Source organism: Anomaloglossus baeobatrachus, chromosome 4 (genome assembly GCF_048569485.1).
Source record: "Anomaloglossus baeobatrachus isolate aAnoBae1 chromosome 4, aAnoBae1.hap1, whole genome shotgun sequence".
NCBI lineage: Eukaryota > Metazoa > Chordata > Amphibia > Anura > Aromobatidae > Anomaloglossus > Anomaloglossus baeobatrachus.
The window spans coordinates 382425246-382449786 of NC_134356.1; the positions used below are offsets into that span (position 1 = coordinate 382425246).

At 41.3% G+C, this 24541-nt stretch overlaps 1 protein-coding gene across 5 annotated transcripts in view; it reads right to left on the reverse strand.

The window, feature by feature from the left end:
- The window catches only part of PCLO (piccolo presynaptic cytomatrix protein), a 540339-nt gene that overhangs the window by 140796 nt on the left and 375002 nt on the right, over positions 1–24541 (reverse strand). For all 5 annotated transcript variants that reach the window (XM_075345226.1, XM_075345222.1, XM_075345224.1 and 2 more), the window contains 6 exons: positions 22292–22400; positions 17227–17294; positions 16719–16930; positions 12012–12062; positions 9667–9797; positions 1848–1874 (listed from right to left, as the gene is read on the reverse strand). In XM_075345226.1, coding sequence (XP_075201341.1) covers positions 1848–1874; positions 9667–9797; positions 12012–12062; positions 16719–16930; positions 17227–17294; positions 22292–22400 — 598 coding nt within the window. The remainder of the gene's footprint in view (positions 1–1847; positions 1875–9666; positions 9798–12011; positions 12063–16718; positions 16931–17226; positions 17295–22291; positions 22401–24541) is intronic.

Genomic DNA, 24541 nt, shown 5'->3' on the forward strand with positions numbered 1-24541 from the left:
ACAATCAAAGTTGTGTCGTCGAACTTGTTTACTGATTGGCGGACAGGCAGACTGCATTTTCTATGATTCGTAAATCAGCAATTCTAGGAATGCTCATTCACAAAAATTGGTCAGTGTATATCCAGCTTAAAAGAGTTGTCTACTACTTGACAACCACTTCTCATTCCCCATGTGTGCCCCAATAAAATAAAAATGGCTTTACTCACCTCCAGTGCCGGCGTGGTTCCAGCGGTGTTGGACCTCGCGTTCCTCATGCCCACGTGAAATTGTTATGACAATCCGACTTCTCATGCCCCACCTTCATACACAGGAGAAAATAACAGGAAGTAAGCAGCAGCCACAGTGCTCACTTCCTGTTAATTACTTAGCAGCCCAAAGGATTGGAGACAATAACAGGTGTTGATTGGTAGCGGGACTCACATGTCATAATAATGTCATGTGAACCTCAGGAACGAGAGCTCCAAGACAGCTGGAACTGCGACAGCACCGGAGGTGAGAATAGGCTTTTTTAATTTTATGAAGTGCATATGGGTAGGGCTGAGCGGATCCGGAGTGCAAAAGTCCAGATCCGCCTGGCTGCGGGCTGAGAATACCAGCCCCCGCCTAGCTCTATCTTGGCTGGGTATCAAAAATATTTTTTAATTATTTATATAAATTAAAAAAAAAAAAAAAAAGCCTCATGCGGTTTCTCTTAGGCCGGAGTGACACTTGTGAGGGACTTACACAAGTCTGACATCGAATCAGCTGCAGAGCCGCACACTCTTCTGAAAGGAGCGGACCCTGCATGTGTTTCTAGGTACATGCAAGCGCATGTTCAGAGACCGTCAGGCCGTGCCGGGTGATGTCATGCCAGACTTGCACGAGTCTGACATCGCATCACCGGAACAGCCGCACACTCTTCTGACAGGAGTGGGCTGCATGTGTTTCTGTCTACATTCACGCTCATGTCCAAAGAGCAGCAGGCCATGCCAACTGTCTTGCCAGACTTGCACAAGTCTGACATCGCATCAGCCGACACAGCCGCACACTCTTCTGACAGGAGTGAGCTGCATGTGTTTCTGTCTACATGCACACTCACCATACTGACCCGCAGACACTTGCTCTGCTTTCCCCGCCTACCGGCCATCCTAGTGCCTGTGATTGGTTGCAGTCAGCTGACACGCTGCCACTCAGGGTGGGTGCGCGTTTAACTGCAACCAATTACACGCGCTGGTGGGCAGACAAAACTGAACTGTCAGCTCCAGAAGGGAATAGTGTGACCTGGAAGGAGTTTGCTGCCATGACAGAGCCTCGGTGAGTATACTGCATGCGCTCCTACCCCCCTATCCCTTCCACCAATGTTTTTAATCTCCGGATTCTGGTCCCAGTTGATTTAAATGGGCACCGGATTCTGGAGCGAAACAGGTTTTTTTTAATTGACCAGTGATCCGCCGGTCCTGTTTTTTTGCGAATCCGAGCAGCTCTACATATGGGTAATGAGAAGGGGTTGTTCAACCACTATAATTATCTATCAAGATTTAAATATCAAAACTATCAAAATTACTATAACTGTAGTTCCTGAATGATATAGAAGAGACTCATAAAACATTAACCTACACCTTACATTTATCCTACTAAATGTAAGAAAAAAAATAAGGACAATGTTTTAAAATAAACTAATAGAAAACCTATTAGTCTTAGTTTACAATGGCCAAAACTGGAGAACCCCTTTAATTCTAAAATGTCTACAAATAAAGATTTGTAATACATTTTCTAACAATTGCCAAGCAATGTTGCTTTATGTGTGGTTTTGTCATGCAAAGTAATATCATTCTTTTTCAATAAAAAAAAATAAAGTTAGACTCTACCTGGCGTTCTGGACAACCATAACTTGACTGTAAAGACCCAGTGAAGGGAAATTACACAAAGATGAGAAAGCATAGGAAGCAAGCAAAGATAAAACAGAAGATACAAGTGAAAGACATAGGACACATATAAAGGTAACATAACTCCTTTCTTTCCTGTTTTGGTCGGCAACATATTGCTTAGGAACATGACATAGACATAGCTAGAGATACACTGTGGGAACATAATGTATCCAAGTTTGAGGAGACATTGACAAAATAAAATAAAACAATCATGCTGGTATATAGCCTCAGAGGTGCAAATGTATCAACATTTTCATTTTATTGTTTGAATAATTGAATAAAGGTCTATCTTCAATAATTTAAAACTTATAATATGTCATAGTGGTTCATGATCCAGCCACTTTAAACTCTCAAACGTCTCCAGAACAATGGCAATAAATCACATAGCATGTCCATATCCATTGATATGTTTTAGCTTTTTTTTGGAAAGCTAACATTGCCTGAACACTCATGAAAGTCCATTAGTTGTCTCTCCTGGGTAGAGTCACAGATCATGTGATCTCTAAAATAATATATACACCATGTGAAATAAGTATTGAATTGAACATGTCGCAAATTTTCTAAGTAAATTTATTTCTAAAGATGCTATTGAATTCCATTTCTCACCAGATCTTGGTAACAACCCATCCAATCCACACAGGCAAAGAAATCAAACCATAGATGTCCATAAATTTAGTGATATGTAAGAATGAGAAATGACACAGAGAAAAAAACATTAAAGACGCTTCCTGAAATTTATTTAATACTCCATTTCTAAAGTCTTTGTTGGTGATAACTGCTTCAAGATGCCTCCTGTATGGAGAAACTAGTTGCATGCATTGCTCAGGTGTGATTATGGCAGCTCTTCCACACAAACACTCTTCAAATTGTAAAGGATCCTTGGGCTCATTCTATGAATTCTAAAGGCCCCGTTACACACAATGACATCGCTAACGAGATGTCGTTGGGGTCACGGAATTCGTGACGCACATCCGGCCTCGTTAGCGATGTCGTTGCGTGTGACACGTACGAGCGACCGCTAACAATGCAAAATACTTACCAAATCGTTGATTGTTCACACATCGTCCATTTCCAAAATATTGTTGCTGCTTTTGGACGCAGGTTGTTCGTCGTTCCTGAGGCAGCACACATCACTACGTGTGACACCCCAGGAACAACGAACAACACCATACCTGCGTCCTCCGGCAACGAGGTGGGCGTGACTTGCATGTGGCTGCTCTCTGCCACTCTGCTTCTATTGGACACATGCTGTGTGACGTAGCTGTGACGCCGCACGAACCGCCCCCTTAGAAAAGAGGCTGTTCCCCGGCCACAGCGACGTCGCTAGGAAGGTAAGTATGTGTGACGGGTACTAGCGATATTGTGCGCCACGGGCAGCGATTTGCTCGTGACGCACAAACGATGGGGGCAGGTGCTTTCACGAGTGACATCGCTAGCGATGTCACTGTGTGTAAAGCGCCCTTAAGATTTACTTTCTTCCATAATTTTGCTATTGGATTCAGGTCAGGTGATTGGCTGGGCCATTCTAGAAACTTTATTTTCTTACTCTGAAACAAATTTAGAGTTTCCATGGCTGTGTGTTTGGGACCATTGTCTTGCTGAATGTCCACCCTTGTTTCATCTTCATTATCCTGGTAGATGGAGGCAGATTTGTATCAAGAATGTCTCGGTACATTTGTCCATTCATCCATCCTTCAATTTTAAAAAGTTTCCTGAAAAACATCCCCAGACCATTGTGTTCCCACCTCCAAATTTCACTGTTAGTATGGTGCTTTTGGTTTAATATGCAGTGTCATTTGGCTTCCAACGATGGTGCATATTTTGGCATCCAAAGAGTTTAATCTCAGTCTCATCTGACCATACCACATTCCCCCTGTATTTCACAGGTTTGTCTAAATGTTGCTGTGAAAACGTTAAATGCACTTCAGCAATGGAGTCTTATTTACTAAGCCTGCATTCAGGCCATGAAGGTTCAGTGATTACTTAATGTTTTCTTTAAAACAATTGTACCTGCTAAATCAAGGCCTTTCTGTAGTTCTCCAGTTTTTTCCAATTACGGATTATGACCCCAACAGTGCTCACTAGAACATTCAGTAGTTTAGAAATGCTTTCGCAAACAATGCCATCAGTATGTGTTGCAACAGTAAGCTTATGGAGGTCTCAAAACAGCTCACTGGTTTTAGCCATCATGAGATGTTTCTTGTGTGGCACCTTGGTAATGATACGCCTTTTAATAGACCATCAGTTGAAGCAGCTGATATTATTTTTCACTAAGTGGCAGGATTGCTTTCTAATTACTGATAAATTTCAGCTCATGTCATAAATTTTCATGGCTTTTTGCACCACTGTTTACTTTTTCCTGTCATTTCTCATTATTAAACATAAGTTAATTTATGGACATCTATAGTTTGATTTCTTTGCCTGATTGTATGGTTTCTTACCAATATCTGGTGACATCTTCTTGTCAATAGCACTTTTAGAAATATATTTACTTAGAAAATTGGTGTCTGTTTTCATTACTTATTTCAACTACTGTATATAATATATTTTCAGTTTCCTTCTAGCATATAGTGCAGGTGTCAGTACCAGCTACCCTCCTAATGATAAGATCTCTTTATGACATATTAGATGTCTTCTATAAGTTGAAGTAGGCTTTAAATAATACTTTTACAAGGCTTAGCCATTTACTCTAAATTTCTATACCTAGAATGTAAATATATTTGCAACCCTGGGGCTTTTTCACATTTAAGGAGAGACATCTTTAAGAAGGCTATAAGAAGACAAAAAATATATTATGATGAATATAGCTCCCTCTGGATTTTTCTGTTGTATTACATTCAATTGATATAAATCTCCAAATCTGGAACACCGTTTAAGTGATTTCAGAATGTTCTAGAAGTTTTATGTTCAAGATAAAAATATTTTTTTAACCACAATATGATGCATGTGTAATACAATTCAAATTATACAGTTATAATTATTATACAGTTGAAATCAAAATTATTTACCTTCACCTAATTACAAATTATGTTTATTAGTGAAATTGACAAACTCTCTGCTGTTTGCAATAAACCAATGAAACAAGAACAATTTATATAGTTGAGCACCTCAAATATAACAAATGGTTCCTCCAAATTTATCATAAAATATCACTTCTAATGACCAATGCAGTCATTATGACCTGCTGGAAATGTGATGCATAGCCAGACATCAGTTTCTGCCAGACTTCATGAGAAATCTTAGGCTATGTCCGCACTTTGCGTCATCGTAGTTGCAGTTCTAAACACTTCCTCTGTCAGAAATTGCTTTTGCCAAAGTTGCTTTTGAGCACAGAAACGCGATAAATACGCGTGCGTTTTTACCGCGTTTTAGCCGCGTTTTTACATGCTTTTCCATTGCTTAAAGACAGATGTGTTTTGAACATAAAGACACTGCTAAATATAGTTTAAACAATCAAACACTATGAAAAAAGGGGAAAAAAAAGAAAACAAATATAATTATTTAAATCATAACGAAAATAGTTATATTTAATATAATTATAGCGGTTTTATACTATTTATGGCTAAAATAACAATAAATTAATATTTTTCATTAATTTAATTGTCGGACTATGTGTGTGTGTAAAGGGACATATCATTCCATTATTTTGATGTCGGAAACGCATGCGTTTATGTAGTCCAAAACGCATGTTTTCTGCAGCTAAAAAGCATGTAAAACGCTGGAATTTTGATGTTGCTTGCTTTTTACAACTTCTCATTGACTTCAATGTTAGCAAAACGCAGCCCAAATGGCAAAAACAATTGACATGCTGCTTCTTTGAACGCTGAGTTTTTGCCCAAAATTATGCAAATTAAATGCAGCGTTTTGAACAGCAAAGTGCGCACAAGAAATCGCCATTTCCCATAGAAATTTTGCTTGAAAATCAAAATGCATGCATTTTGGCATGAAAACGCTGCAGATCAAAACGCTGCTGAAACGCAGGTAAAAACGCAAAGTGCAGACACGGCCTTAGCCCATTCCTCATTGATAATGATCTCCGGTTCAATACAAGGACTTCTGAAAGCAAGCTATGGTGGACTTTGTTAGTATGCTTGGGATCAATAAAGCTGAATTTTCTTGCGATTGTGGATCAGTATAAGGGTATGGTTTGAAGTTTGGACAGAAAGTATGCTCCTTACTGTACAAGCTGTTTCCTTAGTATTCATTGCCAACAAATCCCACTGCAGTCTTTTGCAGGCTGTAGGGTTTGTAGTCATCTGCCTCCTCAGGAATCTAATAACAAACAGTGATAGCTTCCTCTTTTTGCCACATCCAGGTAGTGTAGCCATTGTTCCTTTAACTTTAAATTTGCAAACTATGCATCCTGGTGTATCTCTAGGAACATTCAATGCCTTTTCTATCACTTTGTATCCAATTCTTTTTTTATGCAAGGTAACAATCTCATGTCTTAACTTTATAGACAGCTTTTTTTACTTAACCATAAACAGCCTCAAACACCCTTAGGGCTGGTTCACACTAAGCGACAGCGACAACGAGGTCGCTGTTACGTCACCATTTTCTGTGACGTAACAGCGACCTTGTAAGTCGCTGTTATGATCGCTGCTTAGCTGTCAAACACAGCAGCCAAAGCAGCGATCATAACCACGAGAGCAGGGAGCCGCGCACACTGCTTAGCGCTGGCTCCTTGCTCTCCTAGCTACAGTATACATCGTGTTAATTAACCCGATGTGTACTGCAGCTACATGTGCAGAGAGCAGGGAGCCGCGCACACTGCTTAGCGCTGGCTCCTTGCTCTCCTAGCTACAGTACACATCGGGTTAATTAACCCGATGTGTACTGCAGCTACATGTGCAGAGAGCCGGAGCCGGCAGCACAGGCAGCGTGAGAGCTGCGGAGGCTGGTAACTAAGGTAAATATCGGGTAACCACCTTGGTTACCCGATGTTTACCCTGGTTACAGCTTACCACAGCTGCCAGATGCCGGCTCCTGCTCCCTGCTCGCTTCATTTCGTCGCTCTCTCGCTGTCACACACAGCGATCTGTGTGTCACAGCGGGAGAGCGCCTTTGAAGAAAACAAACCAGGGCTGTAACGAGCAGCGATCTCGCAGCAGGGGCCAGATCGCTGCTCAGTGTCACACACAGCGAGATCGCTAATGAGGTCACTGTTGCGTCACCAAAACCGTGCCGTAGCAGCGATTTCGGTAGCGATCTCGCTATGTGTGAAGCACCCCTTAGTCATAGAGTTTCCAGACATCTCACACACCACATCCTTAGTCATTGAGTGTGCTTGTTCTATAACTAAGACCATGTATAATCAGGAAGGAGATGAGTAATGTGCCGCGCTATCACCAGATGACAGATGTTGATTATTCCATTTCTTTATTTATAATACAGGTCAGGTAAACGCATTTCAGAGATCGACTATCTCCTCGATCAGGACGTCAAGGAACCATCAAACCATCTGCGACTTTCACAACCCTAGTAGGTGAGTGTGATTCTGTTTTTCACCAATTGGTGTTTATCTGGTAAGACACTATTGCGTGCTCTCCCTCCACAGTTATTGTATAACTAAGACCATGTGAGATGTCTGAGATGCATCAAACTTTTCTTTTACTATAATAAGCTTTATTGATTTTAGGTAAAAAGCTAAGCTCTGTAAGGATTTATGCATTTTTTATTGTGCATGCTTTGTACACTCAGTTTGTTAGTTTTGTAAACTATATAAATTGTGATTGTTTCATTGGTTTATTGCAAACAACAGAAAGTCAGACAATTTTTACTAACAAACATAATTTTCTAGTTATGTTGAATAATTTTAATGATGACTGTACTATGTAAATATGATATATATATATATATATATATATATATATAAAATCATTCATTTACAAGAAGTGGAACATTGTAAGTTGGCTTTTAAGAACTGAAATATGAAAATATGAATGGATTCTGTGCCTTACCTAATTCCTTCGTCATACACTATTGTGTAACATACATATGTGTAGTATCTAATATATATCAAATGTGTAAATACTTTACTAGTGAGTCTAAAAGGGAACGTTTCTCTTTATGGAGAGTGCCAAAGTGGCATTATGAGACTCATAGTCCTTGCAATGCTCCTGTGGGAATTTAAATATGCAAATATCCTCTTCAGAGAGGAAGATGACTTGAACTCTAGTGCCATCTATTGGAGGTAGCAATCCTAAAAGTCAATAACGACCCAATAAAGGCCTTATTACATGTCTGAGATAAGAAGCCAAGCCAGAAACTCCATTTTTAAACTCAGTTTCACTTCTTAAGGCCCCGTCACACTAAGCAACATCGCTAGCAACATCGCTGCTAACGAACAACTTTTGTGACGTTGCTAGCGATGTTGCTGTGTGTGACATCCAGCAACAACCTGGCCCCTGCTGTGAGGTCGTTGGTTGTTGCTGAATGTCCTGGGACATTTTTTAGTTGTTGCTGTCCCGCTGTGAAGCACAGATCGCTGTGTGTGACAGCGAGACAGCAACAACTAAATGTGCAGGCAGCAGGAGCCGGCTTCTGCGGAGGCTGGTAACCAATGTAAACATCGGGTAACCAAGAAGCCCTGTCCTTGGTTACCCGATATTTACCTTTGTTACCAGCCTCCGCCGCTCTCACTGTCAGTGCCGGCTCCTGCTCTGTGCACATGTAGCTGCAGCACACATCGGGTTAATTAACCCGATGTGTGCTGTAACTAGGAGAGCAAGGAGCCAGCGCTAAGCAGTGTGCGCTGCTCCCTGCTCTGTGCACATTTAGCTGCAGTACACATCGGGTTAATTAACCCGATGTGTGCTGTAACTAGGAGAGCAAGGAGCCAGCACTAAGCATTGTGCGCTGTTCCCTGCTCTGCACATGTAGCTGCAGCACACATCGGGTAATTAACCCGATGTGTGCTGTAACTAGGAGAGCAGGGAGCCAGCGCTAAGCAGTGTGCGCTGCTCCCTGCACGTGTAGCTCCGTGCGGTGGTAACCAAGGTAAATATCGGGTTGGTTACCCGATATTTACCTTAGTTACCAAGCGCAGCATCTTCCACGCGGCGCTGGGGGCTTGTCACTGGTTGCTGGTGAGCTCACCAGCAACTTGTGTAGCCACGCTCCAGCGATCCCTGCCAGGTCAGGTTGCTGGTGGGATCGCTGGAGCGTCGCAGTGTGACATCTCACCAGCAACCTCCTAGCAACTTACCAGCGATCCCTATCGTTGTTGGGATCGCTGGTAAGTTGCTTAGTGTGACTGGACCTTTACTCTTCTTAAGTCACGTGGTGGCCTTTTAAGAGATGATATTGACTTTTAGTGCTAGCTCCAATGGACTACACACTATATAATCCTACAGAATGTAAGCCCGGAAGGGCAGGGTTTTCTTCCTTCTGTACTAGTCTGTCTACTGTAACTTGTATATGTATTCTGTATGTAACCCCTTCTCATGTACAGCACCATGGAATTAATGGTGCTCATCAAATAAATAATAATAATAATAATAATAATAATAATATAGTAGGAATTTGTTCTTCTAAAAAACTTCTTCAAGTATTTTTTTTATATTTTTGAAACATTTTGTAATATTTTTATGACAGTAACAGATGGTTAACTCCAATGTATTTACACAAAAACGTACTATTTTTCCTTGCTCTACGCACTATGTTGCTTGATATTTCAGTTTGAAATAATAATCACAGTCAGACACTCTATATCTATGAAATGTTTATTCAGCAGAACTAAAAATGACACTCAGCTTACCCTCTTCCAGGAAGAAGATATACTTTCACAAAAGGATCAGAATAACCGTTGTTATCTCTGGGAACAAGATTTCTTGCTTGCAGTATGTGAATTATGAGATTACCAAGATGCTTATCATAATTAACTTGAAGCTACAAAACACAGAAAACAAAGCTCAGATACTTAAATGCAAATGTATGACAAATAGCAAAAAATGTTCTACATGGCAAATCAAACATGTCCTATTGCAGTGAGCAAGAGTTGGGATTTTCTGGCATGTATTCGCTACTGTCTTGTCAAGAGAAAACAAACCAGTGGAGAAATAATATATTCTGCATGTGCAGTCATTGCCAAATTAGCACTGTGTTTTGCATGTGGCTTCAATTAGATAATTGTCTCCATAGACATACAGTTAGGTCCAGAAATATTTGGACAGTGACACAATTTTCGCGAGTTGGGCTCTGCATGCCACTACATTGGATTTGAAATGAAACCTCTACAACAGAATTCAAGTGCAGATTGTAACGTTTAATTTGAAGGTTTGAAAAAAAATATCTGATAGAAATTGTAGGAATTGTACACATTTCTTTACAAACACTCTACATTTTAGGAGGTCAAAAGTAATTGGACAAATAAACCAAACCCAAACAAAATATTTTTATTTTCAAAATTTTGTTGCGAATCCTTTGGAGGCAATCACTGCCTTAAGTCTGGAACCCATGGACATCACCAAACGCTGGGTTTCCTCCTTCTTAATGCTTTGCCAGGCCTTTACAGCCGCAGCCTTCAGGTCTTGCTTGTTTGTGGGTCTTTCCGTCTTAAGTCTGGATTTGAGCAAGTGAAATGCATGCTCAATTGGGTTAAGATCTAGTGATTGACTTGGCCATTGCAGAATGTTCCACTTTTTTGCACTCATGAACTCCTGGGTAGCTTTGGCTGTATGCTTGGGGTCATTGTTCATCTGTACTATGAAGCGCCGTCCGATCAACTTTGCGGCATTTGGCTGAATCTGGGCTGAAAGTATATCCCAGTACACTTCAGAATTCATCCGGCTACTCTTGTCTGCTGTTATGTCATCAATAAACACAAGTGACCCAGTGCCATTGAAAGCCATGCATGCCCATGCCATCACGTTGCCTCCACCATGTTTTACAGAGGATGTGGTGTGCCTTGGATCATGTGCCGTTCCCTTTCTTCTCCAAACTTTTTTCTTCCCATCATTCTGGTACAGGTTGATCTTTGTCTCATCTGTCCATAGAATACTTTTCCAGAACTGAGCTGGCTTCATGAGGTGTTTTTCAGCAAATTTAACTCTGGCCTGTCTATTTTTGGAATTGATGAATGGTTTGCATCTAGATGTGAAACCTTTGTATTTACTTTCATGGAGTCTTCTCTTTACTGTTGACTTAGAGACAGATACACCTACTTCACTGAGAGTGTTCTGGACTTCAGTTGATGTTGTGAACGGGTTCTTCTTCACCAAAGAAAGTATGCGGCGATCATCCACCACTGTTGTCAGCCGTGGACGCCCAGGCCTTTTTGAGTTCCCAAGCTCACCAGTCAATTCCTTTTTTCTCAGAATGTTGATTTTGCTACTCCAAGCATGTCTGCTATCTCTCTGATGGATTTTTTCTTTTTTTTCAGCCTCAGGATGTTCTGCTTCACCTCAATTGAGAGTTCCTTAGACCGCATGTTGTCTGGTGACAGCAACAGCTTCCAAATGCAAAACCACACACCTGTAATCAACCCCAGACCTTTTAACTACTTCATTGATTACAGGTTAACGAGGGAGACGCCTTCAGAGTTAATTGCAGCCCTTAGAGTCCCTTGTCCAATTACTTTTGGTCCCTTGAAAAAGAGGAGGCTATGCATTACAGAACTATGATTCCTAAATCCTTTCTCCGATTTGGATGTGAAAACTCTCATATTGCAGCTGGGAGTGTGCACTTTCAGCCCATATTATATATATAATTGTATTTCTGAACATGTTTTTGTAAACAGCTAAAATAACAAAACTTGTGTCACTGTCCAAATATTTCTGGACCTAACTGTATAATGAATCTTAAAGAAATATTCAGATTTTCTTACAGAAAACAAATAGTGCGTGGTTAACACTGTAGCTTTGCACCACTGGGCTCCTGGTATCATACTTCCGCAAGGAGAACATCTGCAAGGAGTTTGTATGTCCTCCCCATGTTTGGGTGTTTTTTCTCCAAGTACTCTGGTTTCCTCCCGCACTCCAAAGACATATTGATAGGGAATTTAGCTTGTAAGCCCCAAAGGGGACAGGGATGATCATGTCTGTGAAATGCTATTGAAATTAATAATACTATATAATGGAGTAAAATAAGTAAATTAATTAGTACCTGGATTTCCCCAGTGATTGGATGGGAAGGGGCTTTCACAGCTTCAGTAGACTACAAGAAAAAAAATAAAAATATCAAAAATTACAGTTTTATTAATTTTGTTTTAAGAAATGTCAAGCAACTTGAAATGTAGATATTTGGACAATGTTAAATTTAGTTTTGATAAATGAGGTTTATTGTATTTCAATTCGCACACAAACACGGTGGCTGAGATATTGGCATTGTCACATTGCAGTGCTGCATCTGCTTGGAGATTGCATGCACTCCTCTTGCTCACATGATTTTTACTGAGGAAAACCATTTTCCTCCAAAACAAATTAATGGATTGATTTGGAATTAGACTCTGTACCTCACTGACTAAAGGAGTGATGACTATGTATAGTGCTGTTAAATATGGTAGTGCACTATTTGCACATGCAGTCACATGGAGGTTACTCCAAATATCCTAAAGAACTAGCCACAGATGTTTTGTAGATGCAGCCTTATAGAAACCCTTTTGACGCTTCATATGGGGTCCATATCATAATTTCTAGGAATTATTCTTCTTTATACTAAAGATAGTTTTTAATGACATTGGCTCTATGCTTGGGTCTGTTGTCCTGCTGAAAAATTATTGTTGGAGTCAATCAATTGCCTCATTGGATATATTGCATGGTGGATAAGTATCTTGGATGTATTTTTCATCATTGAGGACACCAAGGAATTGACAACGTTGAGGAAAGAAGATGCAGTGTTTGGCCAAGGAAACTTAGTGCACTAGATTAAAAACATACGCTTACTTCCCTTCTAAATCAGAAGGTATCTACCAGTAGATTTCAGCTAAGAACTGGCAGATACTAGCAGGCCCCTGCTATTCCCAACCACTGTTTACAGAAGTCTGGCCAGAAGTGGTCTTTATGGAAGAATTACAGCCAAAATCAATACCTTCAACATGGAATCAAACCAAGCGACTCAACTTTCCATGAAAACAAAGGACCTGGGATGCAAAAAATGGCAAAAGGTGCTCTGAATTGATGTCAAAATGTGATATATTTAGCTGCAAGAAATGGCAGTTGGTTCACAGAAAGGATAGAGAAAGTTGACAGTGTTTGCTGGCTACAGTGAAGCATGGTGGAAGTTCCTTGAACATTTCACGCTGCATTTCTACAAATGTAATGGAGAATTTGGGTACAAATTATTTTGCAACTGAACAACAACCTCAAACATACTATCAATGTCATTATAACAGTCTTCAATATATATAAGAATATGAGTCCTGGAAGATGATGATTTGACCCCTGTAGAGCCCTGTTCTCAACATCATCAAGTCAGTCTGAGATTACATGAAGATACAGAAGGATTTTTGCAAACCTAACAAGAGATTTGTGGCTATTTCTTTATTGTATTTGGAACAACCTCCCTGATGAGTTTCTTCAAAGACTGTGTGCAAGTGTACCTTGAAAAAAAGAAGGCTGTTTTCAAGGCAAAGGATTATCGCATAAAAATAACCAATTAATAATAGCTAAAAATAAAGTAAATACAGTATTGAAACCTCAGTAAAAAAATACCATCATATAGTTTCAGTCTCTCGCTAAACACTTTAAAAACATTGTATCTACTCATACAAGCCTATATTTGCTTTCAGACCTGCTATTCTAGAAGGCAGAGCACTGTACCAGATAAAAGGCAATCCAAGACCTCGCTACCCATATACTGTAAGGCTATGTGTCCACGGTAGAATGTTGCTGCGGATTTTTCTGCATGAAAATCCGCAACTTTTTTTTGCCGCGGATTTGCCGCGAATTTACCGCGGAATTGCCGCGGATTTTGATGCAGATTTTTTTTTTTTTCCCCAATCTATACCCAAAATCCGCACCAAAATCCGCAACAATAATTGACATGCTGCAGATTTTTCCGGATCAAAATCCGCGGCAAATCCGCCGCGGAAAAATCCGCAGCATGGACACTGCATTTCCAAAATGCCATTGAAATGGCTTGGAAGTGCCGCTGCTGCAGATTTTCGGAAAATCCGCGGTAAATCCGCGGCAAATCCGCGGCAAAATCCGCGCAAAATCCGCAGCGTGGGCACATAGCCTAAAAGAGGGAAACAGTTTTTATAGAAACAACATAGGATGATGTATTGGTAAATATATAGTGAGCATCTACTGAATGAGTGTTGCACGTAATGACTTGGGCAGCATGGTGGCACATTGGTTAGCACTGCAGTCTTGCCGTGCTGGGGTCCTGGGTTCAAATCCCACCAAGGACACCACCTGCAAGGAGTTTGTATGTTCTCATTGAGTTTGCATGGGTTTCTTCCCACACTTCAAAGACATACAGATAGGGACTTTATTTAGATTATGAGCCCCAATGGGGACAGTGTTCCTGATGTACGTAAAGTGCTGCGGAATATGTTAGCGCTATATCAAAAATATAGATTTAATGACTCGATATGCTATATATATGTATATATATATATATATATATATATATATATACAGTGCCTACAAGTAGTATTCAACCCCCTGCAGATTTAGCAGGTTTGATAAAATGCAAATAAGTTAGAGCCTGCAAACTTCAAACAAGAGCAGGATTTATTAACAGATGCATAAATCTTACAAACCAACAAGTTATGTTGCTCAGTTAAATTTTAATAAATTTTCAACATAAAAGTGTGGGTCAATTATTATTCAACCCCTAGGTTTAATATTTTGTGGAATAACCCTTGTTTGCAATTACAGCCAATAATCGTCTTTTATAAGACCTGATCAGGCCGGCACAGGTCTCTGGAGTTATCTTGGCCCACTCCTCCATGCAGATCTTCTCCAAGTTATCTAGGTTCTTTGGGTGTCTCATGTGGACTTTAATCTTGAGCTCCTTCCACAAGTTTTCAATTGGGTTAGGGTCAGGAGACTGACTAGGCCACTGCAACACCTTGATTTTTTCCCTCTTGAACCAGGGCTTGGTTTTCTTGGCTGTGTGCTTTGGGTCGTTGTCTTGTTGGAAGATGAAATGACGACCCATCTTAAGATCCGTGATGGAGGAGCGGAGGTTCTTGGCCAAAATCTCCAGGTAGGCCGTGCTATCCATCTTCCCATGGATGCGGACCAGATGGCCAGGCCCCTTGGCTGAGAAACAGCCCCACAGCATGATGCTGCCACCACCATGCTTGACTGTAGGGATGGTATTCTTGGGGTCGTATGCAGTGCCATCCAATCTCCAAACGTCACGTGTGTGGTTGGCACCAAAGATCTCGATCTTGGTCTCATCAGACCAGAGAACCTTGAACCAGTCTGTCTCAGAGTCCTCCAAGTGATCATGAGCAAACTGTAGATGAGCCTTGACATGACGCTTTGAAAGTAAAGGTACCTTGCGGGCTCGTCTGGAACGGAGACCATTGCGGTGGAGTACGTTACTTATGGTATTGACTGAAACCAATGTCTCCACTGCCATGAGATCTTCCCGGAGCTCCTTCCTTGTTGTCCTTGGGTTAGCCTTGACTCTTCGGACAAGCCTGGCCTCGGCACGGGTGGAAACTTTCAAAGGCTGTCCAGGCCGTGGAAGGCTAACAGTAGTTCCATAAGCCTTCCACTTCCAGATGATGCTCCCAACAGTGGAGACAGGTAGGCCCAACTCCTTGGAAAGGGTTTTGTACCTCTTGCCAGCCTTGTGACCCTCCACGATCTTGTCTCTGATGGCCTTGAAATGCTCCTTTGTCTTTCCCATGTTGACCAAGATGAGTGCTGTTCACAAGTTTGGGGAGGGTCTTAATTAGTCAGAAAAGGCTGGAAAAGAGATAATTAATCCAAACATGTGGAGCTCATTGTTCTTTGTGCCTGAAATACTTCTTAATACTTTAGGGGAACCAAACAGAATTCTTGTGGTTTGAGGGGTTGAATAATAAATGACACTCTGTATAAACTTTTCACAATTTAAAAAAAAAAAAAAAAGAAATAACATTCTTTTTTGCTGCAGTGCATTTCACACTTCCAGGCTGATCTACAGTCCAAATGTCACAATGCCAAGTTAATTCCGAATGTGTAAACCTGCTAAATCTGCAGGGGGTTGAATACTACTTGTAGGCACTGTATATACCACAACTGTTAAAATGCAAACTTATTTTGCAGCCAAGCTACTCATACAGTTTAAGCACAATACTACTGCGACCTGCAGTTCTCAGCATTGGCCAATGCTCTTTCAGCTACATTTACATTCTACTGTACATTTGGCCATTTCATGACGAAAACTGTTGATCGATGGGGGTGTAGGACTACCACTTATCTAATATTGATGATCCTAAGGGTCCTAAGAATAAGTCGTGCTTATTATAAACCTGAATATCCCCTTTAATAGTAGATCATACCAAAGAAAGGAGCATTAACAACCACCATTTATAGAATATGCTACATTATTTCCAAACATTCACAACATCATTTTTAAAAATAACGGCGTACCATGAAAGGCAGGTCTTTTCCAGTTTACATTATTTAAACACTATAACGATAGTGTATTTTGACTTTATATTCAATGCAAATCTAGTTATTCTTATATATAATACACTTGCTATACAACCAAACTAAATTTGCTATAAAACCAAGTTTATAACAGTTAGTGATGTGTCTCATCCCCTACATAGCTCTAGGCACATTTCTTCCTCATAGTTGAACTACAAGCTAGAATATTCTAATTCTCCACGTATCATCCATCCAACCATCATCTTGCAGTTACCTTGCTGCTGTGCCTTTTCTTGCTTACGGAAGGGGAGCCAGGTTGTCCAGGACTGGGCACCGCGCTGGAGGCTGCTGATGTTGTTCCTGAATGGATATATGAGCCTTTCTCCATTGCAGAAGACACTACAGAAGGCGTCTGCTGCTGGGAAACCTTCTGGAGTTCAGCAGCTAGTTGTTTAGGATCCACTCCAGGGGACTTTGTTTTTTCCACTGTAATGAGGCATAATGAAAATTGAAATAATTGACACACATAAAAGTGAAGGAAATAGATAAGACTGGAAAAGATTCTTCCCAAACACTGCTCCTCTTATCCACAGGGTTTATATGAAATTTAGGCTCCACATTGTACACGTGGGCTGCAATGCCAGACACAGCCCGTGGCAAGAGTGGAGCTGTTCCTAGAAAAAGACTCTTTGTTTTAGACTTAACTGAACGCTTCATGCTGTTTATTCAACTATTCCAGGAACTACCAATTAATATATTATATGCTCATCTGTATTTCTTACCAGCCTTTCCTGGGTCATGCAGCTCTAAATTCTGTGGAGTTGCAGAATTTGATAACATGCTGATGTCCCTGAAAATAAAATGAAAAAATGAGAAAGAAGCAAATAAGATCTGAAGGATCAAACATTAGGTATAGAAGCAGTGCAATAATTGTAATTGAATAATGTAGTTTAAATATACAGATCTAGCAAAGGTTACCTAGATCGAGATAACAGATCACTGGAATATCACAGCAGGAAAGCTATGATTCAACTAAAGTATTTTCCAAACGACTTTTTAACCCCTGAAAATCTTCTCAAAAGTTGGGGGTCATCTCATACGCCAGGTGTCGTCTGATACAGTGTATAATTAGGTAATTTATAAGGCCTCCCTGTCTCCAAGACTCTGCCTCTCAGATCTCGCAGTGAGGTTCCCACAAAAAAATATTCTCACCTGTTCTCTGTTCCCGCGGTGTCCTCAGCTGCTTTTTGTAGACGGCAGGCACTTAGACCTCTTTGTTATCTCATCCGCTGCCCGGAGCCGCCACTGCAGGCTGCCATCATGGCTTTACTGCAGTTGAATGCTTTACGATGCAACCCTGTGTATTGGATGCGATCATGGAGGGGTTCTATGTGCCTGCGGTCCGCAAGAAGCATTCTTTGATGATCACGTATGGTGCACGGAGCCACTGCTGCTGTCAGCGCTTTACTGCAGTTGAATGCTTTGCAGCGCCGCCGCTGCAAAGCATTCAACTGCAGTAAATCCATGACGGCAGCTCTGTGCACCGGACGAGATCACAGAGAGGTCTAAGTGCCTGCGGTCTGCAAGAAGCAGTTGAGGACACCACGGGAATGGAGGGCAGGCGAGAATAATTTTTATTGTATGTAAACAACAGCATAATGGGGGACAAGAAGGGGACCAGTAGGAGGACATTACTAAACAATTAGTACATTACTGCAGAGGATATTACTAAACAATGGGTACATTATTGCAGGAGACATTACTAAACAATGGGCACACTACTAAACAATGGGCACATTACTGCAGGGGACATTACTAATGGGCACATTACTAGAGGGCCCATGGAAGGGGCACAAGGATGGACACATTACTACAAGGGGGGGCAAGGATGGGCACATTACTACAAGGGAGGACAAAGATGGGCACATTACATTTTATTGGGATCTATTTTTATTTTTGAAATTTTCCAGTAGCTGTTGCAGTTCCTGCCCTAGGCTTACACTCGAGTCAATAAGGTTTCCTAGGTTTTTTTGTGGTAAAATAGGGGCCTCGGTTTATACTCTGGTATTTACGGTATATTCCAAACTCTATATTTTAACTGGAAAAGATGGGGGTCATCTTATACGCCCAGTCACCTTATACTCTGGAAAATACGGCACTAACCTGACATCAGTCAATGGCTTGTTTAATGTTAAAGGGAACCTGTCATGTAAAAAAGTGGCTGTTACCTGCTGATACTGCTGATACAAAGTACTATACTGAACTTTGTAATGAAAGTTGCTTTAGCAGAAAATGTCTTTAGTATTTCCTGAATAGAATGTCACAGTTCATTTTAGAATTGTGGCTTATAGAAGACATGTAATTGCAAAGGGTAATTATAAAAGGCATTTATATCAATTTATATTTAAATTGGTACTTAGGTAAGAAAAATATATCACTGGTTCCCATTAACTTAAAAGTCACATCAACTGAACTGGTAATATCTTTTTTTTTATATATATATATATATATATATATATATATATGTTTATCTTTTATTTATATCAATTGTGGCTTAAAGGGAGTCGGTCTGAGATTGTTCAAACAAAACAGATCACCTTGAGGGAAACATAGCCCTAATAAGAATCCTTTAGTGTCCGAATCAGTTGCTGCTTTCCCCAGAATTTGTTTTTTATTCACGTATGCTAATGAGGTGCTCAGTACACCCTTGACATTGTCCAGCAGTTCAGTGCCCTTTCCTACCTACTTTGCATCTAACTCCACCCTCTTTTTACTGATTGACAGCTCTGTCTTTGCAGGTGTGACAGTTCAGAATTAGATAAAAAACAAGTAGGTGGGAAGGTACCCTGAATTGCTCAGCCTTGCCTTGGGTAATGCATTGTGCAGGTAAGATCCCCTAACAGTAGGGATGGGCGAACCCCCCAATGTTCTCGAGACTCGCCCGAACGTTTTGTAAAGTTCGCGTTCGGGTTCTGATATAACGCGAACTTGCGGCCAAACCCCGAACTTAGACTTTACAGTAATGTGATGGGGCGAGGGTTCTGAAAAAAAAAAAAGAATATAGTTAATAATAAAAATTGTCATTATACGTACAGGTCCCGCAACGCGTCCTGCACTCTGTCTCCCGCCGCATCTCCTTCCTAGTACGATCATCGCTGTACTGCCCAGTAACCAAAGAAGGACCTTCCGTGACGTCATAGCATGTGACCAGTCACGTGTGAATTTTGTATTATCTCATTGGCTACAGACTGGTCACATGGCTATGACATCATGCTAGGTCCTGTCAATGCATCTTGCCAGTATGCGGTGCTCGCCCAAGCATCTCAGTACTCGGTGTACTTGGCGAGTCCCATGCACTGGCGAGATGCTCAGGCACATGCTCGGCTCCCCCTCCCTGCATGTCGGCACTCTTTACAGAGTCAGCCCACATTCAGGGATTGGCTGCTACAGCTGGTGAATCGTGGCGCCGGGAATCAGGTGATCGGAGATCACCGTTGCTATAGTAACCCGCCCGTCAGGTTACTATGGCAACGGTGGCAGTGGTGACGTCACTGCTTACCAACCCACAGCCTCTGCTCACTCATTGAGTGATTACACAGCACAGGGGAGCAGAAGCGTTCCTCCCCTGTGCTTTCTGATATAGCAGAGCTGCATGGGTTGAAGTAGAAAGAAGACAGAAGACCAGGATCGTGAAGGTGTGAGAGGGAGTAATAAAAATGGAGTCCCTGAGTGTGTCTGTATATTTATTTCTAATAAAGTGTCTGTGTATTTATTTCTAATAATGTATTTTTTGTCTGTGTGGTGTCTTTTTTTTAACCCTTTTTTGGAGATTCCTAATGGCCGGGTCAAACCTGCCTGACATTAGGAATCTCTAGCTTAATACTAGCTGGTAAAACAAAGCTGGTATTAACCCCTTATTACCCAGTGTGCCACCTGGCACCAGGGCCGCTGGAGAGTTGGATACAGCGCTAGAAAATGGTGCTTCTATGAAAGATCCAATTTCTGGGGTGGCTGCGGACTGCAATTCGCAGCAGGGGGGGCAGAAAGCCTGGGCCAATCTGCGTTGCCTAGTTGTACCTGGCTGGACACAAAAATGGGGTGGAGCCCATGTTGATTTTTTTAATTATTTCATGAAATTAATGAAATAATTAAAAAAAGGCTTCCCTATATTTTTGGCTCCCAGCCGGGTACACATAGGCAGCTGGGGGTTGGGGGCAGCCCTGCTGTACTTGGCTAGCATACAAAAATATGGCGAAGCACACATCATTTTTTTTTGTTTTTTGGCAAAAAAAAAAGCTTCCTTGGATTTTCCATTGCCAGTGCAGGTAAAACCAAGCTGCTTGGATTACCCTTAGCTAGCAATACAAAAAATGCAGCAGAAGCCCACGCATTTTTTTTAATTATTTATTTAAATAACTAAAAAAAAAAAAGGCTTCCCTGTATTTTGATTGCCTGACATCATAATACTGTAAAAATAATGAAATCATTAAAAAAATGACGTAGCGCTCCGCGGTATTTTTGATTCTCAGTGCAGATAAAGCAGACGGCTATGGGCTGCATCCCCCATCTGCCTGGCATTACCTTGGCTGGCAATCAAAATATAAGGAAGCCCATTAATTTTTTTTAATTTAAAAAAATAATTAAAAAAAAAAATGCATATGCTCCTGCCGTATTTTGATCGGCAGTCAGGTAAAGCCAGGCAGCTGGGGGCTGAGATTCTTGGCAGCTCACAGCTGCCCCTGGAAATGGCGCTTTGTTTCTTAGCTCCATTTCCAGGTGCTTTACCTGGCCCGTCCAGCGGCCGTGATGACGGTGGCTCGCTGAGTAATAAAGAGGTTAATACCAGCTTTGTATTCTCAGATGGTACTAAGCTCAAAATTCATGGTTTCACGCCAAATTAGACATGGCCACCATGAATTTCCAGGAAACAGTAAAAAAAACACAACACAGAGAATTTTTTTTTATTAGAAATAAAACAAAAAAACAGAGACTCCACCTTTATTAGAAAAAAAAGTCCGACGTAATCCAAAAGGAACAGCAAAGTCAGCTTCATCACTCTGTACAGACACAGTCTATACACAGTGAGAAGCAAAGAGCAAAGTTAACTCTGCTTCATCACTGTACACAGACACAGTCTATACACAGTGAGAAGCACAGAGAGCCATGTCAGGTCTGCTGCATCGTTCTGGACAGAGCGATGAAGCAGAGGCTGACAGTGAGGGGATGATTGCACTTGCATCTCGCATTGCATCACCCCATTCTCCCGACAGCAGCGCCTCAGCTGTGGAAATAAATGCAGCTGACCCACTGCCGTAGGGAGATTTTGCACCGTGATGCGATGACACTCTTATCACGAAGCACCAGGACCTTTGATGACGTCATACTCACGTGACCAGTCTGTAGCCAATGATGTAAGACAATATTCACATGTGACTGGTCACATGGGTATGACGTCACAGTCACGGCAGGTCCTTTTAGCCAGAGGTGCTTACCGGGGGAAACAAAAATGATCGGACAGACGCGGAAGCAGAAGTACCGGGAGACGGAGTCTGCAGAACGCGTCGTGGGACCTGTAAGTAGGATCATAATGTTTTTTTAATGACATGTTGTTTTTTTTACAGCCCCTGAAGCCGAACTGTAACATGAACTGTAACACGAACGTCCCAGAAAGCTCGTGTTTAGGGTCATGTGCACGAACACCATGTGTTCGGTACGGACATCGAACTTTACAGTTCGGGTTCGCCCATCCCTACTTAACAGATTAATGAAGGACAGTTTGCACAGATAGTATTAATAGTACTTTTACACAATGAGAATAGTGCAAAAAGGAATATAAGGGAAACTCACAGTCTTACACAAATGTCTGCTTCCCCACTTGACTGACTAATGATACTTTGAACTTCTTCATACGTCTTTGCAGTTAATTGAAAACCATTCCACTCTAATATCAGCATTCCTGGAAAGATAATTCATATAATTTATATAAATTAACACCACAAAAAGTTATCATTTTCAGTTTTAAGTTACTATCATATCCTTATATTCCATAAGACTAGTCACTTTGGTTTAAGGAGTTGTCCAGGAATTGAAAAACATATATAAATAAAAAAAAAATAGATTATTAACAAATTCCTAAATATATTTAATTTGCAACTATGTTGGTTTTGTCCAGGGAGGTAACAACTATAGTATATTAAATGGTTGTCATCTTGTTACACTCATAGAAACTATCTAAGACTGTTAATAGGACACCTGCCTGAGCATGTGCAGTAGGAAGCTCCGCTGCTGTGACCTGGCGGTAACCTACACAACGTATTGTAAAGCATTAGCCAGGTCACAAGTGGCTCAGAGTTATAAGAGAGGGTAGACAGAAGTGTGAGTGGCCCGTTCCAAGCTTCAGCACCAGTTGTCTCCAGTATTAAATCACAATATTAACCGCTGCACATCTTTTAACATATAAAAGCTAGAACTTTCTACTACACATGCTCACATGTACCTGCCCTATTAAAGGTAATCTACCACCAGGTGTTTGCCAGCTAATCTGAGAGCAGCATAATGTAGGGGCAGATATCCTGATTCCAGCTATGTGTCACATACTGAGCTGCTTAGTGTAGTTTTGATAAAATCACTGTTTAATCACCAGTGGATTATCATTAGAGGACTATTTGGCGAGCTGCTGGGTAGCCAGCAAATTCATGAGCTCTGTATAACAATCTCCTTATCACTGATTGGCAGCTTTTTGTGTTCACTACAGAAAGCTGCTAATAAGTCATGTGGGTGGGGTTTTAGAGTTCCACATTAAAATAACTGCTAGATCTACAGCAGAGAAAACAGGGATTATATCTGACAGCAAACAGCTCAGTAAGTGATACCGATGGAATCAGGGTCTCTGTTTCTATAAAATGAAAGCAACAGCTCACCAGACAGCAGGCATATGGGTGCGGTGCTCGGAAACCTGAACCGGCATTCAGGTGTTCACATGAAGAAAAAGTGGTGGAAAAATCCAGCATCCGTCAAATGTAATGAAATTTAAATTTTAATGAAAAAAGTTAAAAAACATGAAACAGTTTCATGGAAGCATGTGTAGACACGCAGATGGACTGCTCTTAAAGGGAACCTGTCATCAGAAATTTAGATTCAAACCTAAAGGTTTACCCCTCTACAGCTCCTGGGCTGCATTCTAGCAAGGTTCCTGTACTTTTTGTGGCCCCTTTTAAACCAAATTAAATACTTTATAAACTTGTACCTTTTGCTATGCAAATTTTGTAAATCGTCCATGGGGGCGGGCTCTCTGGTGACCGTTGCTGTTCCTCCAGCACATTGACGCCGTCCCCCCACGCTCCATTTCATCCATCAGGATGCCGCCCACTGCACCCGAGGTGCCGCCAACGCCAGGATCGCTGGTGACGTGTGTCACAAGCACGAGATTATGGGCGGTGCTGTGATTGCATCGCAAGTGCCCGCCAATAATCTCATGGACGCGCTTTCCCCCACTGCCTCCAGCGTTCTGCGCAAGCGCTCGCCGGCCAAATGACCCGACGTCACCTCCTTCCCATCTTAATGAATAAATAAGTGTCAATGCTCTACCAGATCATGAACAAACAGCCAAGCAATGGTATGAATGATAATGTGGTGACAATTAAAATATAACTTTTAATAATAATTCGTTAAAAAAGTTACCACACAACACGTAAGGTTGTAAAACCAACCTAAAATCAATAATAAAGCAAGTATAGTGTATAGCTCTCACTATCACAACACGGACAATTTGACAGTAAGGGATTCCCCTACCGTACATAAAGATAGACAAGGTGGCAAGAAAAGCGTAATTGCCACACTATGTGTACGCCAATATTGACAGTCGCATACCCAACAGTGTAAAATCACCAGATTCACTGGTTAATAACCACTGTGGCACAGAGATAAATACTGTTCCAATACGGGAGGGGGCAAAAACAGCCTCACAATACTCCTCAGATGGCAACAATCTGACCTTAAACGTTGAATGACCTCCCTACAGGTCATACAATGTTTAAGGTCAGATTGTTGCCATCTGGGGAGTATTGTGAGGCTGTTTTTGCCCCCTCCCGTATTGGA